The sequence below is a fragment of the Botryllus schlosseri genome, chromosome 6 (assembly GCF_051294905.1).
Source record: "Botryllus schlosseri isolate E-star chromosome 6, Bs_hap1, whole genome shotgun sequence".
Lineage (NCBI taxonomy): Eukaryota > Metazoa > Chordata > Ascidiacea > Stolidobranchia > Styelidae > Botryllus > Botryllus schlosseri.
In genome coordinates, this window is record NC_137241.1 from 2,889,997 (window position 1) to 2,907,578 (window position 17,582).

Consider the following 17,582-nt stretch of genomic DNA (forward strand, 5'->3'; position numbering starts at 1 on the left):
ACCATACCAAAACAAGTCTAAGCAGAAATCTGTTTGCATTGGCAGGCTATTGGCAATTGGACAATTTAAATGAGTTTGTACAGTCGGATATTTCATCTCGGACGACCATTTAAATGATGTGAGTCATAAAGTTTTGGCAATTATGAAGCGAAACTATCTCATGCTTTCTCTAATTAAAAGAATACCAATTTAGTCATCAATCATTTTACAACTTTAGAGGTATCGTGGACCCGCTGAAAATGCTTCGCGGAACCCCGGTTGAGAACCGCTGGATTAGGTGTGAAGCATTATGATATTGACGAAACATTCACAAACACGGCGTAACGTACGTACATGTGTATTTTCGCTATTGTGTACATACATGTATTGCACGATCATGATGTCCTCTGATGTATAAATTGTCCACATTGTAGCCGAATAGCATACATCACATGATAAATTGTTGTTGACTGGTATTGATATCATTCTTAAGATCACGGTGGATGATATCCATAATATTCATGCATTGACGTGGATTTACCATGTATTCAAAATTCATCATTAGAACTGGGAAAGATCGAGTATATGTAAGATTCGATTAGCTAGGGTTACCATACGTCCTCTTTCAAGAGGATTTGTCCACTCTTTTCAATGAATTGAAAGTATCCTCGGGGGACGCCTAAGCGATCTATTTTTTGGGAACTTGTCCTCTTTTTCTATAAAAAGGACTAAAATGCGACCAAAAACGCGACCCCGACGCAGCAGCAAACGCCAGAGTTTTTTTTTTACAAAATGGGAATATCGGGAGCCGAGTCAAAATGATGACAGTGTAATTTTAGTCAACAGCACACGTTGCGTCAAAGCAGGTAATTTGGGAGTCAAGCCGAAGTGATGACTTTTTTTTAGTCAACACAGTTTCATTAGTCGAAAAATATCCACAATCACCAGATTTCAGAATTTTTGAAAAGTGTCCTCTTTTTAGGTTCTCAAAATATGACAACCCCACCTAGATTAAAAGGTGTTCGGGTATCCCTCATAAGGGCATGGATGGTATGGAATGTTCAAATACTTACTTTTCACGCGACAACTGACATATAATGCCAGTTTTACGCAACGCATAAAGATAATTTGGTATTTTTTCGACTCCGCCAATTTCAATGCACTTCGTGACAATGCTGTGAGTTGATCACGATTTCACGCGAAATATCAGTTCCGCAAACGTGCGTATAGCTTTGTATTACATTTTCCGTGTGTTGTGATTCGACCCATTGAGTTCCAAGGCGTCCACGTGGAGAGAATGTCCCGAAACTATAATTCTCGTTGATAGCATAGCTTTTAGTGAAGAAAGGTGTATAAATTTAGTACTCGAAAATTCGTCTTTCACTCCTCAACTCAAAACGTTACAGTGGGTACTCAGATAGGATACGAGCACTCGAACCATTGTGCCAATCCCTAATCATTATAATTCATGATTTCTTGATGCGAGTAAGACATCGCAACTACTTCACAAATCAAAGTCTGATTGCCACGATCGATCATGGTAAATCACGCTCCCTCGATATTCCGAAAATCATCTCCATCTATAAATTCTGAACCGTATCAAGCGCTCAAAATGAAAATGCAGCGTCTAACGTTGACGGTATACACAATGAAAATTTATGAAAGGCACCAGGATCATATAACATAACAATAAATTAATTCATATATTATACATCACATTTTTTAGTTTTGTGTAATTTTACTTTTACCAACCAGTGTATATGTGATGGATTAGCTAATGACGAATAAATAGTGGAGCATCTGTACAACGCAAAGGTGTATATAACATGTTCGTCTATAACCGATCGTTAATATCATAGAATAGATAGTTCCTGTACACTCAAAGCGATGTGAGCTTGAATAGCATTCGACACGACATTCGATTAAGGTGCGCCGACTACCATTAACACGGTTTGATGGAAGTGTTTATCGGTACCGCTTGGCCAAAGTGTTTTGAGTAGGCTACAATATTCAACGCACATCAAAATGCGTTGGTGATAGAAGATGCAGAAGGCCAAAGTTCAGATCGCTGTTTTAGTTCTGATCGCTGCAGTTCTATTAATCTTTAAAGTATTCCGCCACAGAGATGCGGTTAGGACGTGAGTATGTTTTCATGTCGGAATAAACACGGAGACTTAACTGACGTGACATTATTTTCGGTTGGTAACGCAGAAAAAGCAGCGATGATCCGATACCGGCGGAAATGGTAAAGACACTGGTAAGACATCAATTCTATCCGAGCTCAACTACAAATGGAGTGACCAAGAAAGTTTACACAACGGATCTATAAGCCAACGCGAGAAAAATTTAGCCGTGCGCTTAATCACCTTGGAGGAAGGCGGAATCACTGGATTTTAGACCTTCAGGATTTGTATACAGCTGTGTAATGACCCACGACCCGCGTAGCCGCATATAGTTTCAGAACTCCTACCGTAGATGGGTGGATGGTCGCGTTTCGAGATGATAAAGAACTGACATAGGCTACAGTTTTGACGGCCCCAAATCTGTATATTTCTCAATTTGAAATTGTGCAAGCAAAGTTACCGTAAATGGTTATGCGCCAACATAGTGTTCCGCGGTAGATATATGTAAATTCCAATATAGCGGTAAATATTCCAAGATGAATATATATATGACCGAGCGCCACGTATCGTGCAGAAATGAGCTTACGTTTTTAAGTCTTCTGATAAATATGATTATGACTATAATCATTGCATTGTCACATGGGGGATATATATTCGCACTAATTCAGAATAAACAAAATGAGATAACCGATTGCCTTGACCTCCTCGTTTTAATCGTTTTCACGAACGCAAACACTATCCTCTGAACCTTTGATCCCAGGAGACCCTTCATTTTGATCAAATTTGTAAGAAGGCGGAAGGGTACGATCATGCATACGTGGAGAAATTGAAGTCGTGCTTATCGTGTGAGGAAATATGTGGGGACGCCGACCTGAAGCAATTTCGTGCCTACGAATGTAGAGGTATCTGATAACACTGTTCAAAAATTTTCAAAAGTTGTTTGCTCCCGAAAAGAAAACAGTCGATCCTTATATATTTTTAGACGCAGAAACAAAGGTTGGTTCAAATTGCTGATTAGCTCTAGTTTCTAAAATTTAATCTGTGTTTCACACAGCTGAAAAAGTCTGATGAATTTCAATCATCCCTCACACTTCGAAATTTAATTTGACTCGAATTGTGACTTGACTTACCTCGTGTCACCTTCAAAAATCGATTGACTTGACTTGACTGAAGTCAAAATGTGCAATGATTCGAGATGACTCGTGACTCGATAGCAAATTGATCCCAACACTGACCTAGTTATTACTGGAAATTTTGATAATTCACACTCAGATTATCTGACCGTGAAAGACGTGGAACGTTTGGCTGCGAATCGAGGAGACAGTAAAGAAGTCAAAACAAGTGACGGAGACCGTCTCACGGGAAAAATCGCGGAGCTGGAAAAGATATCCAAGAAATTTATAGTGCTTGAACAGTTGAAGAACCGAATGGATCTGATATCCAAGACGATCACGGAGAACGAGGACAAACTAAGGAAAGAAGTGACGCGCGTCGAAAAGGTTCAAGTAGAAATGATAACGGTGCGTTGTGAGTCGTTTGTTGTAATTAATTTGCACTCTGTTATGGTCAAAATGGTCATCACTGCTACAATATTTTTTAAAGAGTGATATTATCGCGCTATTGCGATCAAGCTCATCCTGAAATTTAAAGAATATAGAAATTTCCTGATAAGCTCCCCATCGTTACATTTCTAGAATCTAGGAATATTGAATATACTATTCGATTGTATATTGAAGTTCTGTACCGCTAAGAGGCTCTTTAAATATAGGAATAGGAAAAGGACGTAATATATTTCGTCCTTGATGTCTTTGCGGCATATACACCGACTCATGATATACACACGCACAATCTCCAGGCCGAGATATCCATACCATGAGTGCATTGTGTACATGTATCTGTCGCACAATACCTTTACTACGTTCAAGTACGCAGGTCACGCCATCAGTATTAAGTCGTAAACTGGCGCAACGAGATTTCAGTGAAAGAATACGGAATTTTCTGCGAACTGTGGACCGAATTAACTGCATACGTCCTTGTAGACACGCTATAAATTTGAGTTGATATTCTGTATATAAAAGAAAATAAAACATACCAGTGCTGTGTATAACTGGGCACAATGGTTTTAGTACTCGAATCAGAATCGAGCGGTAATTCTACTGATTCCAGTTTCGTTTGTTGCTAATGAGTTTCTTCGAGTACTGAAATTTTACGCCACTAGCCACAAAGACAGGGGTGTCAAACGTACGGCCCGTATCCGGCCCGCCAGACGATTTCATCCGGCCCGCGAAGCAATTCTGAGTAGATCTAAGATTACTTGTATTTTCCAGCACTTGGGAATCAAATTTTCTCTTAAATTATTCCTCAAGACAGAAAATTTCAAGTAGATTCATACGTCACATTATAAATATCCGACACCGGTGTTGTGGTTTCACTCGAGTCACCATAATGAGCGAATTACTGACATTTACACTCACTATCGGGAAGGCAAAAAATTACGCTTTTTGTACAGAGTTTTATGCAAAAATGGACAAAAAAGTAGGTATTCGCAGAAGCGAAAACGCTAATGCAAAACGGTTATATGCAGGTTACTTGTAGAATATAATAGTTACTCAAAAATATAATCCAAACATGGGTGGTCGCACTTCTTTATCACTTCTCTCTCAAAAGGTGCACGTCGTCAAAAGCAACACGGTTTGCTATTTACTGAGAATGAACCAAATTCAAATATCGCATTCACACTCAAATCTGTTGTATTCCCAACAACGCATACACAAGGCTAACGCCTGATTATGACTGACATAATGGAAGCATAGAGATACCAAATTTTTTCGTCGTTAGAGCCACTGTTTTGGCGGTTTATATCTGTATTCAATCGGCCAATCACCGTATTTTGTCAATTCGATTGTTTTCGAGTAAAGGTGTTGCTGGAATAGAACCTACATGATCCGCAATGTCATTTACGATTATGTACAATGTAGGCTAGCCTACATACACTTGATAATAAAGCAGCCTATTCAAGTGAAACACAAGGGCATGGATCGTGAGGTAACATTTTCCAATCATTTGACTGGTCCGGCCCGCGTGCGATCTGAAGGTTTGAATCCGGCCCGCGACGCAAATTGAGTTTGACATCGCTGCACTAAGAGATCAACGACAATTATAACTTCCGTAATATTTTCCGACGTGGAAATGTTGAGACCTCGATCGGTCGTATCGCAGTATATGAAACATGTAGTACAAGCACGTCTTTGGAAATGATATCTCAGTGAAGTAATGATAAACCCGTAGCATTGTTAAAAAGTGCTGCGAATTAGGTACGGTCAAAAAGATACCAAATCATCTTTAATACGGTATATAACTGGCAGTGTATTCTTTGTGGTCGCATAACCGGTACATATTTGAAATTTTCACACCAACCGTACCTTCGTAATTCGTAATGACTAGGGCTGGGCAAAATCGAGTACATGAGTGATTCGATTCTGAATCGAGTATTTTGCTTCGAGTCGAGTCGAGTAATCGAGTATCACTTATTATGACGTCACATCAGTATGGAAAATGACAAAATTCAAATATGAACTTTTATCCTGCCATAAATAATATAAAGCCTGTCGTACACCATGTAAAGGTAATTTGTAGCTTTGCAATACATGTTACGTAAGCTGGTACATGACCAATCGAAGTTTCAAGGTTTCTAGAGTGGAAAATGGTATCGAATTACAATTTTCGTTGATAAATTCACTCTTATTGGCATGGAGCGTACAATTTCAGTACTCGAAAACATCACCTTTTACTACTCGACTCGAATCATTAGAATTAATACTCGATTCAGATTCGAGTACTCGAATCATTGTGCCCAGCCCTAGTAATGACTGATACTTGAATAGTCGTCCCGATTCGAAGCCTAATACTCTATTCAGAATCGAATCACTCAGGTAGGCCTATTGAATATTGCACAGCCCTGGTGCTTTTATTTTCGTCCGGTGAGAATATATAGGCTTCCTTGGTAAGAGTCATGTTCAAATCGAACTTGATGACACCAGTTCGTCAATCCAAGATATATTACCAAAATATATATTCGATACCAAGTACTCAACCAACCATGCTTATCCCACTTCATTCCCAGTCACGCGATTATGATAAGTCTGCTGATGAATGGTGTCATTCCTACTTTTTCCACAGGAGCTACAAGACGCAATGGACGCCGTAGAAAGAGCTCAGAAATACCTTCTATTCGGACTCGCGGCCGGATGCGTCGCAATGTCTATAATAGTTGGGATGGCATTTTTTCTATTCAAATCGTAAGTGGATCCGCCGTGGACAGTTTTCCGCCAATATTTCCACACGTCGTAACATTCCCTGATGACTTTACATTTCGAAGTACCATATATTCCATTAGCTGTGTAGCGAAATTGTGCATTAATGGAAAATCATGCCTGTCTCTCAACAAAGGATTGATGTTTTGTTACGTAGCACGTTCAAACAATTTTCTACCGCTTCTCATGCATGTATGCTGAAGAAATTTTATAAAACTGATAGAACTAATCGAGGGAAATTGGGGGAACTCATTATGTGTCGATAGTGACACCGTGCGGCGCGTAATATTACAAATTGCTGGAGGGTATATGTGTTCCTGTTACGCAAGGACTCCCTATCTCTTCAGGGATATAGCGTACGGGACTAACGACACGGTGAAAAGGAAATGAACCTCGTTGGCTTACATCTACGGAACAAATCAAAGAAAAAACCTTCCGAAATCACGGATTGTCGACTCACGTGCTATACCTGTCATTACCCATGCCCTTATATCAGGGGTCACCAACACGCGGCCCGCGAGGTCATATTTTGCGGCCCACGGACTGATTTGGAGAAATTTTGGAAGAACGCTCAGTAAACCATTTCGAAATGCCGAAATTTATTTCAGTTTGAACATATTGTTGTTGTTGTTTAAAGTAAGCCATTCTACTGTGCCCAATATCACTATTCTTTCGGTTCGGCATGGTAATATCATTCTATGGAGGAATAACAATTATGCGGCCGTCGACACTCAATTCAATCCGGATGTGTTGGCGGCTGTCAATATTATGCAAATTGAATTTACGAATTGACTCCCTAATTAATGATAGGTTTGAATTATCCTTGAAACTTTCTTCGCGTTCTGCGCGCTTCAATGCGAGCCGATTTTTGATTTTAATACAGCAGGGTCCTTTGTAATCTGAGTCCCACAGTACAGATGCGAACAGCAGAGACAAATGATGCGCTCCATAAAGAAATACCCATTTTTAATCGTGTTCTCCTCATCCCGAATTATTTTTTTTCTGGTAGGCCTGCGTTTGGGCGAATCCAATATATTTCCACTATATCGACAATTCTAATGGGAGGTCAATAAATAACTGCATGCAACATAGGGGACTAATGAGAATTGGCCCAACCAAAGATGCTACACAGCATTAATGACTTCTCCAAGTTTTTGAAGACACCCCCTGCATATACTCTACCGGTGAATCTGATCACATGGGCCGAGAAAGGATGAATATTTGACAGTAATATGTGAAACTATACTAATATCTAATGACGAAATTCACTCATGAACATGAAAATTTTTTCGCGCTTCGCGCGACTACAGTACGAATCCCTGTCGCTCGTCACAACATGACTATATTCACGATCTCGGTGTCCATAGTGAGCCGATATGAGTAAATAGATTTGTCCGGAGTGAACCAGCAATGGACATTGTGAGCTTAACGTGGTTATTTGGCCCCGCAGTTTGTTTATTACCACTATGCACCGGAATGCGACCGCGGGCTACATGAGTAATCGAAATGCGACCGTGAACAGCAAAAGGGTTGGCTACCCCTGTTTAAGTTGCTACAGAGTGTTGTCAGGTATCGTGCGCAGCTCATACTTGAAAATATAATGAAATTGATCAGCATGATATTTTTTGTTTTATTTGTATTTGTTCAATAAAATATTATTCATTTTGTGGTGACTGTGCCCATCGCCCATGCAAGAGAGCACAGCATTGTACTTAGCCTACGTAGAGTTATCATACGTGATTGTTAAGCTGCGTTGGCTATGTTAATCTCGATATTCAAGTCATGCAGCCCGCGGCCTCAAAGAATTTTGAAAAGTGGCCCGCGACCTATTTTGAGTTGGCGACCCCTGCCTTATATCCAGTATTCACCGTCTGTAGTGCAGTAACAGTATGGATCTCCCCCAAGGTGGCGATATTGAGCTGTATGTCGGTACTGCATATCATTATAATTATTCACGTATTGCAAAGGCAGTCACTTATCGATCAGAAAAAAATTACACATATTGCGAAAACAAAACTTGTAGTTCGACTAATCGAGGCCTCACCAAACAGCTGACACACTTTCAGTGAAGTGAAATCGGCAACATAGCAATTATCATTGTGGTCGCGTACTCGTTGCTAGAACAGCCGTAGGATAGGCGTATGTTGTCTATCATTGTTTTTACTAAATGCACCATATCGAAAGCAGGGTATTTATTAAAATTAGGCATTTATGTGTGATGATTGCGAAGTTGCGCACCCACAATAACCATAGCAACATGCTGTTCCACAATCAGGTAGGCTTACGTCCCATGTAAATCAGATAAGTATCGAAATGCTGTCACTATGCCAAACCAACCACACTGAATAATCAAATCAGAAATTTATCTTGGCAGCAGTCGATTATCTTCGCGGTTAGCACCGAAGCAGCTCCAGACTCATGCTCATGTGTATGTTGTACTTGATCGGATGGATGCGGACGTAGCGGGCTATAATCGGCTGGGCGAATTCGTTTTTCGCTATCGTGGTAGCGTCTATGTTAGCATCAAATATCTGGAAAATGGATGAGGACTGTGTTGTTAGGTTATGATCACCATACTTTGAGATCCTAAAAAAATAACATTTAAGAAAAATTCTGAAAGCTCCAGCACCGGACAAGAAAACCGGTGATTTTGAAAATCTTTCGACCGATAGTACTGTGCTGAGTAAAAAAATGGTCATCACTTTGACTTTACCAAAAAATCGGACGCTCGCTCCGTCGAGGTCAAGATTTTGATGGCATCTTAATACTTTTTCTAGAAAAAGTGGACGAATTCCCCAAAAGATGACATTTAGGCTTCTCAGAGGACTGATGGCATCCCTATGTTAGGATGCTTGTCTCTTAGTTAATTAATTATGATTCGGCGCAGAACACGGACGTTCATACTGATTGGAAGATTCACTTCGATAAATACACATTTTGCTATATATCGCGAAACAGAAGAGCTAACTCTAGCAAGGGAAATAGCATCAAGTTACTTTTGAGCTAATATATGAAACTATATATTGGTTGTCACCTATGTATGATGCTAGAGCAGTTGCTGTTAACCAGGACTCCCAGGAGCACTAGAGTTTCTTTGAAGAAAGTGTTCGAGGTTTCGCAGGTGGTTCAGAAACGCAGTCAACTCACAACTATGATTCTCTTGGCTACCATTGAGTGCAGTCGATTATAGGCGCAGTCACTAATGGAATGGTGACTGCTGTGGTGGTACGTCGTGTTAAGTGGAATACGTAGGGGATGTTGGGAGTCCGAATCGAAACCCCGTATACATTTGAAATGACGATTCTAACTCAAATATTTAAAAGCTCATTTGTAATTGAGCAACTGATATCACGCTGTTGTCTTTCGACATAGAAAACCGACTTTCTAAGACAAAGGCAAAATATCAAAGCGCATCTGAAGACGAATGGTAGAAGTCACACTGATTTACAATACATATTCATTATGTTGCTGTCTTGTTGTGTGAAAATCCACTTTACATGGTATTTATAGTAATGCTTTAGATGCATAATGTGGTAGATGTTTGTTTTTGTGACTCAGCGGAAATTTAGGGCTCTCGAATGCTTGCATGTTACGTGACGGTTCCTCAGGCCATTCAAGGTTAGCCACTGATGAGCTGATCAAGTAAATTATGTACTTTTGGCGATCCCTTCTCCTTGTAAAACTGCAATCTTCGAGTAGGTTTCATTCCGAAGGATACTCTGTAGGTCTTCACCCATTGATTGTATGCGTATCTTCCTCGAGTCAGGACTCCGTATATTGCGGTGGGCTTTTGCAAATCGACCTGAACGTATTGCTCGTCATCGTCTGCAAATGGAAAACATCGTATCAATTATGTGCGCGAAACTGTCATCCAAGTGACTATCAAATGTTCGTGTACTTAATAAACGTTCCATAGCTCGCTCTCAGACAATGAATGATGCCAGTAAAATTTTTGCTATGCATACCAGATTTGTACAAACGACTCTATTCTCAAAATGCGCATCAAGAATAGAACTGCAACAATATCCATTGATAAATCCACAACTAAGTAATATTTGTTTTACCGGATTCGGATCAGCTTTCCACATGAACTGAACATGAACATGAAAGGTTTCGATCCGTAAATCTCACCCCCGGATACGCCACTGTTAGTAGTGATGACTCTGAGCTAGTAATGGCTGTAAGAACTTCACACAATAAAGCACCGATATTAAGATTCGCGCTAAACCACGCCAAGTGTGTTTTAGTGGTTCGGGAGCTAATCTTATTTTTTAAATGCGCAACTATAGAACTAAGAACTAGTAACACTCACTTTTCAAAATCCGCCACTAGAACTGGAATTACCGATAAACAATTGTGAACCAGGTTCAGGTTCGTGTGAACGTGAACGTGAACCTCATGACGTCATGTGACGTCATATTGGTAATTTTAACCCTGCATTTCTGTGAAGTGATATATACACGATACCTAGCGACGACCCAGACCACATAATGCCATAATGCTGAAGAACATACCGACTTTTTAAACGTAGCCATATATAACAACTGGAGCAATCAAATGATATAATCATCCCATAAAATCAATATCAACCGTCAGTTTGCCAACAGTTTGAACGAGGACTTGCAAGGGAATATAAGCTTACGCCTCAACGGTCTAGGCCAGACCGGACAATGGATTCGGCTTCTGAGTGTTGCTACGTTGATATTGAGCAGAATGTGATATGGGTTTTACCGCATTAAAATGTTATGCAGCGGTAGCCAACACCCCGATCGCACGAATTTGGTTTTAATGAGATGGATTTCTTCGAGATGGACCCCGTGCGCTTGCTAGATTTTTTACATCAGACAACGATATCAATTTCATTTATTGGTTGAATACGCATCATTCGCTGACTACTTACATGTAGCGTATTTCGCTCTTGATGTTGTGTGATTGCGGGTTAAGCTCACAGCAGATAGTCACTAAATATTCACAAATAAAAAGCTGGATATTTCGAGCAAACTTTTTTGACAAAGCAGGTAAAATTTTTGAGTTTGTCAAAGTGCATGCTCGTCCAGTGTTGATTTTTTTTATGCTGTCAGCGCCATGCTTGAGTGGCCAGCCGTTGAAATGCAATAAATTCCAACCAAAGATGTTATAATGACGTGAAAATTGTAATATATAAAAAAAGGTTCACATTGCAGAACCTACTAAGGTTCGTTTGTGATTGTGAACCTCTAAATTTCCGAAGTTCACACACAGAACGCGAAGGTTAACTTCACGTGCACACCATCCCTAGTAGTTATATAGTTGACGGTCAAGTCGTCAACTGACTACATCGGTAATTTATACAAATCCGACGCATAGGTTTGTCTACATCTCCTGAGCTTACATACGTTGTCTTATATATCTACATTTGGCTATTGTAACCGTATCTTCCAGCTACATTTTTGCGACACCTCACAGCAAACATAGTTGCAGCAGATGAAACAACATTACTTTACCACATGTGAATAATGCATTGCGCCGTCGGATGAAAGTTTCTGGAAACCATAGTTTTGATCCCATGATATCAATGACTCTGTAATTCATACTAACCCGTTTTGCATTGATAAGAAGCTATATAAAGTATACCTTAGTGTCGTAAGACATATATACTCACTGTTTTCTGCGCACCATGCGTCGCTGCTACTCATCGATATATAAGAAAATGAGCACGACGGATGAGTCGACGTAGCAGACACGTAGCTTATTGGAATGGCGCCGGTCGATATTCCAGCGTAGCAAATATCTGGAATTTGAAAGCATCCTCAGTTCAATGCACATACTACAGTAAGTACTCGTATCCACAATCACATAAAACAAGCACTACGAAAAGTATGCAAATAATTACACTTGGATTATACGAGTCCCTTATCCAGGTTTCATATTGGACGTTATCATGACGAGTTCTTATCGTTTATACCCTACGAATTTCATATTCTTGGAATATGAAGAATCCTCTATGTACATGACCAGGACCGTAGCTGCCGCACCCCAAACCTCACAATTTGGGGGGTCAAGCTCGAAGGGGGCCCAAAATTGCTTCGTAAATTAACATAAATTATAGAGTTTTTTAGAAATGTGTACAACTTTCAAAATAATTTTTCGCGCAGTGCGCGGTTTCATGCTGCGTAACATCTAGATTATTGGGTACTCTCCCCACAAAGAAAAAAATACGCATGATTTATACAAATTGCCATTTCGGCTTCGGCCATTACCGCGCCACGACGCACCAAGACATATACAGTTTCACGCCATGAAACATGTGACTCCAAGAAGTGTGCCAGAACGATTGACGGCGAGAAAACCTGGGCCGAAAAGGATTGCCCTGCTGACCGAAACTTCGATGTGTATACGTACGCTTATATGTGTAATTGTCCATAGGCGCATAAATGGCTGGCGCGTTCGGGCGATTTCAATATCTTTTGACACATAGCAGATAGTAGGTCACGGAACAACATCATGTAATGAAGTTATTATACCACCGAATGTGTTTAATTATTATTTATGGACCCTAGAGTTTCCAAGACACCTCATTCAGCTCTACCGGGAAATCTGATCACGCGAGCATGAGGATAAAAATTGATAGCAACATATATGCAATTGCCGATCATATTGACAGATTCAATCATGAATTGGTAAATTTTCGCGCAACCCACGTAGCGAAGTAACGGGTCTCACTAAAGGTTACCCCAAACGTCGGTGATAAGTTTCGGCAAACACCAGTAATCTGATGCGGGTCTGGGGAACGAAGCCCCCCAGAAGTTTGGTTTATCACCAGGCCGTGTTATTTTTGGCATTTCAGGAACCAGATGCCAAAACTGCCAAAATTAAAAATTTGAAAATGCCAAAAATAAGCAATTTTTGGCATATGCCAAAAATAACACGGCCTGCCAAATAGTCTATTTCGTTCATGGTGTTGTGTTAACAGGACCGCGTTACAAGCGAGAAGAGAGTTTGTGAAAGGCAGGTTTCTTAATCTGGGTCCATTCCACCCATTAGGGGTGAAAGCATGGTGTCCTAAATGGTGTGGGCACAGCGAGATTGAACGGCTGACTGCATTTGGTTTACGTCATACTTTCCATTTGTCCAAAGGCAATTTTACGACCATTTTCGACCGGCTTGTCGAGCGCTAAATTTGATGAAACGGGTATCAATGAAAAGCTGCCGCAGTACTGATTATTAAAATATAAATTATATTCTGCTCATGGAACTGCAACCCCCAAAATCAACCACGATTTCTGCATTGTGATCGAGTTGAACATTGTGACGCAACAAACTGTCTGGCTATTTCTGAGCTGCATGGTCTAGTTTTGCCAGACAGTCTTGTTGCGTCAATGTTCTTAAACAAGCAAACCTTCCCAGGACTCTTCCATGCGAGTTGGTGATATTAAAGCCACCTGAAGTGACAAAAGTCCTCCGAAAATATATCGGGAGACTGAAGGAGAAATGATAGTAGGGATACTAAATAGAATGTGTTGAGAGATAACACAGGAAACTCCTGGAAAAGGATCACGAAGAAAATCATTTCCGCGATGAGATCGATGGCACTGGCGAAGTGATCTCTTTTCATGATGCATGGAAGCCGGTTCGACCTTCCAAAGATTTTGAAGCTCTGAAAACCTTTTGTGGATGACTGGCAACATTCTTTCCCTCAGTGGCTACTGTTGAAGCCGATATGTCCCAGATTCGCTGGGCGAGAAATGAATTTAGGAGAAACTTAGCTGACCTGAGTTTGGAAGCACTTCTACAGCGCAACGATTTAAGTCTATTCAACAGCTGTAACAATCAGCTGTTGAGTGTGTTTGTTAGGATTTTCTTTCTTTTTTTTTGCTTATTGGCACCGATTCCGATGGATACTGCACATTTTGTGGTTTCGTTTGATATAATTAACCTATGAAATCGTTAGGTTTTTTCTTCTTCTTATTGTTTGTTGGCACTGATTATATGTGAATGCTGCACATTTTGTGGTGTCTTTTGACAAACTATCCCAAATAAAGTGTTTTTGTGACTAATTCGAGGCTGAAACTATGTATTTAGAGGACGATGCCAAAACTGCCAAAAATAAAAATCGAAAAATGCCAAAAATAAGTTATTTTTGGCAGTTTTGGCATATGCCAAAAATAACACGGCCTGTTTATCACCATATGAGGGCCCAAGACCAACGTTCGGGGGGGATGACGAAGTGCTGCTACGGTCCTGTACATGACTCCTGCTTAACCCTTTGCACCCTGCGATTGGACACGATACAAGGCTTTGCAGCATAAAAGACATTATATGGAAAAATGTGTCAGTAATACTTTGGTCAAATGGAACAAAATGCTTAGCCTCAGACACGGCTTTACAACGGAAAGCCATTACCTATACTTACAGGAGAGCCATGCGAGGACATGGTAAATTTCTCAGAATAGCATGAGCATGAATGTGTGGCATGCTTATACGGAAATTGATCAGGGGAATAAACTGACCAATAAGTCACAGTCATTTCGTTCGAACATTGAAATACGCATGTATTATATGTTTGGCGGTCTGATTCTAGAACAGGGATATGCGAACTAGATTTAGTGGGTAGCCTACGCGAAAGAGCTATGCATCATCAAAAAACTACGAAATCAAGGTATACAGGGAAGATGACGTAGTGAATGGGACTGTGACTACCTTGTTCAGTCATCACAAGATGTTAGAACCCTAAGACATTGTGATACGAGCATCTAAGAGTATTTTTAAACTGCTCCAATCCGCTCACCATTTGTATCGGTTCGATATAAGTAGGCACAGGCTTATTTTTAAGCATCCCATTAAAAACATTTCAGCAAATAGCCAATAGCTCGTTGCGGATAATATCGCCAAATCGTCATTTAACATTCGGAATGAAAGTCGTTTCAACATATCATAAAACTTACTTTCATATTGTGATACTTGCCTTCGAAAATCTGCAAAATAAGTCGTGGCTTTTTATCGAGGTCGGGAGAACACCAATCACACACATCACACAAGGTATAAGGCAAAATTGACGATAGCTGAATGATTCCATTCGGAATCGAGTTTTAGGCATCGAGTCCAGTCGAGAATTCGAGTATCTCTCATTATGACATCACACCAGTATGAAATATTATGTTACTACAATGAATAAAATGCCACTTCTAGATTACACTCAAGAAAATTTTGTGTTTTTGACCATACTTATTTCATTACCCTTTGTAACAATGTAATGGGCGGAAAACGACTCTGCCTGCAAATATTTCATTCCCACTAACTTGGGTAGCTGTGTACTATATGTTCCGTATGCTGCGATACAACCAATCAGGGATTACAGCCAGTGGAAAATAGTATCGAAACTATAATTCCCGGTAATAAAGTAACTCTTAGTGGCAAGGAGCGTATCGTTTCAGTACTTGAAAAATCATCTCTCTCTACTAGAATCGAATCATTACAGTTAAAAGGCCTATTCAATTCAGATTCTAGTGCTCGAATCTCGTGACCAGCGCCTCGCTACACTCTAATTACTGCTGCTAATATATATTGTTGCTATTGTTAACGTGTGGGCCTGAACATAAGTTTATCAGAATATATACCTTCCAAAGCTTCCAGTTTCTTCTTCAGGTTTTCTATAGCGGAGAAACTGCAATTGCATTTGCCAATTTCGCCTACTGGACCTTGTACACCAACTGGCCCAGGTGGTCCAGGGTCACCACGCTTTCCAGGCGGACCTTGGCAAAGCGAACACACGTTCTTGTCAGCTTTTCTTTCTTGAGATCCAAGCAGTGCTTCTTGTACAGCGGACAGTTTGGCTTCGCAAGCTTCCTCAGCTGCGCAATCGCCGACTACGAGCCCCAATGCAAGTAAGCAGGCAAGTAAACTGGCCTGCATTGTGGTATTTTTAAATATCGACTATGTCGAGAATCCTGTCTGCCTGATTATGTATTAAAATGCATTTAATTCCCAACCTCAATCAAACATGCCTTAGTTATGAAAACGGCTTTAACGCCAAGTCTGTGTAACCGTAAGAATTCCAACACTACATATACATACCCACCATATGCTTTGCCTTCAAAGATTTTGCGCCATAATCAATATTTCAAAATGGAATGCGAAAAACAGTTTATCAGATTATTTGATAGATTCCCTGCAGCGATGGAATTTAAAGCGTGTGCAAAACGAGATATGTCTCACATGTTTGTCATGCTACATAATCTCCCGTCGTGATGTATAGCTACCAAATATTAGTATTACTGCATAATGTTTCGATATGGGTGATTAACGCGTAAATACCTTATGTTTCCTGATTTTCATCTTGATCACGTTTCGGCGAAGTCATCTATGCGGTAATCTCTAATGCTCGGAGCAGTTTTGAGTCATAATAACTATTCAGTAAAGTCACGTATAGCTAAACAGCTGTTGTTAGCTTTGTCTCTAATGGATGTGTATGTATTCATGCCCATATATACAGGGCTGGACAAAAGTGAGTCAGTCAGTCAGTATGCTTTTATTCATCTCACCAACAAACACATGTAAATTGGTATAGATTGGGAGACGACGGGGGACCGGTAGGTCTTAGATTCAGTCGCCACCCAGAGTAACTGAGAATGATTCCATTCTAAACGACCAATCGATGTTTACAGCCTTCCGCAGTAACAATAGTATAGGAACTTTGTAATTACTGTTGATAGATAAACTCTTGTGATGATAAGGAGCGGATAATTTCAGTAGCCTACCCGAACAATCATCCATAACGAATTAACCATCTATAACTCGAATCCTTATGGAATTAAAACTCGATCCAGAGTCCTATAGTCGAATCAATGTGTCCGGCCCACAATAGAGATACAGGGGTGCAACGACCCAGATACCCCCCGACACTTCCAAGAGCTGAGACCTGAACCGGTGTTTCATGGATTACATAACTCTGCCAACTTCCCCATATCTGGTCCTCTGCCACGCTATTACAAAATGGTACGATTTTCTCCAATTGACATAAATATAAGCTGAACATATTAATTGTGTCTATGCATTAAAAAAATTTACTGCATCAGCAATATTTTTCGTCATTAATTGAAAGCTCAACGTCTACATACATTACCATATACCATGTAACACTCCTATAACGGCTCCTTTTTATTCGGCTCCACGAGATATAACTAAGAAA

The 17,582-nt window shown here is 40.2% G+C and overlaps 2 protein-coding genes across 2 annotated transcripts; one reads left to right on the forward strand and one right to left on the reverse strand.

Annotated features, from left to right (window-relative positions):
- Positions 1 to 1,690: 1,690 nt before the first annotated feature.
- Positions 1,691 to 6,901, forward strand: LOC145440945 (uncharacterized). Its single transcript, XM_080318733.1, has 6 exons — positions 1,691 to 2,117; positions 2,191 to 2,236; positions 2,863 to 3,004; positions 3,375 to 3,622; positions 6,282 to 6,400; positions 6,763 to 6,901. The coding sequence occupies exons 1-6, from the start codon at positions 2,023 to 2,025 to the stop codon at positions 6,803 to 6,805; spliced, it is 693 nt and encodes a 230-aa protein (XP_080174859.1). The 5' UTR covers positions 1,691 to 2,022; the 3' UTR covers positions 6,806 to 6,901.
- A 1,691-nt stretch (positions 6,902 to 8,592) lies between these two features.
- Positions 8,593 to 16,375, reverse strand: LOC145440941 (lactadherin-like). Its single transcript, XM_080318729.1, has 5 exons — positions 16,012 to 16,375; positions 15,340 to 15,369; positions 12,057 to 12,185; positions 10,071 to 10,240; positions 8,593 to 8,946 (listed from the first exon to the last, which is right to left on the reverse strand). Exons 1-5 carry the CDS (start codon positions 16,304 to 16,306, stop codon positions 8,809 to 8,811), a joined length of 762 nt encoding a protein of 253 aa, XP_080174855.1. The 5' UTR covers positions 16,307 to 16,375; the 3' UTR covers positions 8,593 to 8,808.
- Between the last annotated feature and the right edge of the window lie 1,207 nt (positions 16,376 to 17,582).

Coding starts and splice junctions, on each gene's coding strand:
- LOC145440945 (XM_080318733.1), top strand. CDS start 2,023: ATGCAGAAGGCCAAAGTTCAGATCGCTGTTTTAGTTCTGATCGCTGCA. Junction 3,005..3,374: donor TCGTGCCTACGAATGTAGAG/GTATCTGATAAC, acceptor ATTCACACTCAG/ATTATCTGACCGTGAAAGAC. Junction 3,623..6,281: donor TTCAAGTAGAAATGATAACG/GTGCGTTGTGAG, acceptor CTTTTTCCACAG/GAGCTACAAGACGCAATGGA.
- LOC145440941 (XM_080318729.1), bottom strand. CDS start 16,306: ATGCAGGCCAGTTTACTTGCCTGCTTACTTGCATTGGGGCTCGTAGTC. Junction 15,370..16,011: donor GAAACTGGAAGCTTTGGAAG/GTATATATTCTG, acceptor CTTATTTTGCAG/ATTTTCGAAGGCAAGTATCA. Junction 10,241..12,056: donor CGCATGGTGCGCAGAAAACA/GTGAGTATATAT, acceptor TTCCATTTGCAG/ACGATGACGAGCAATACGTT.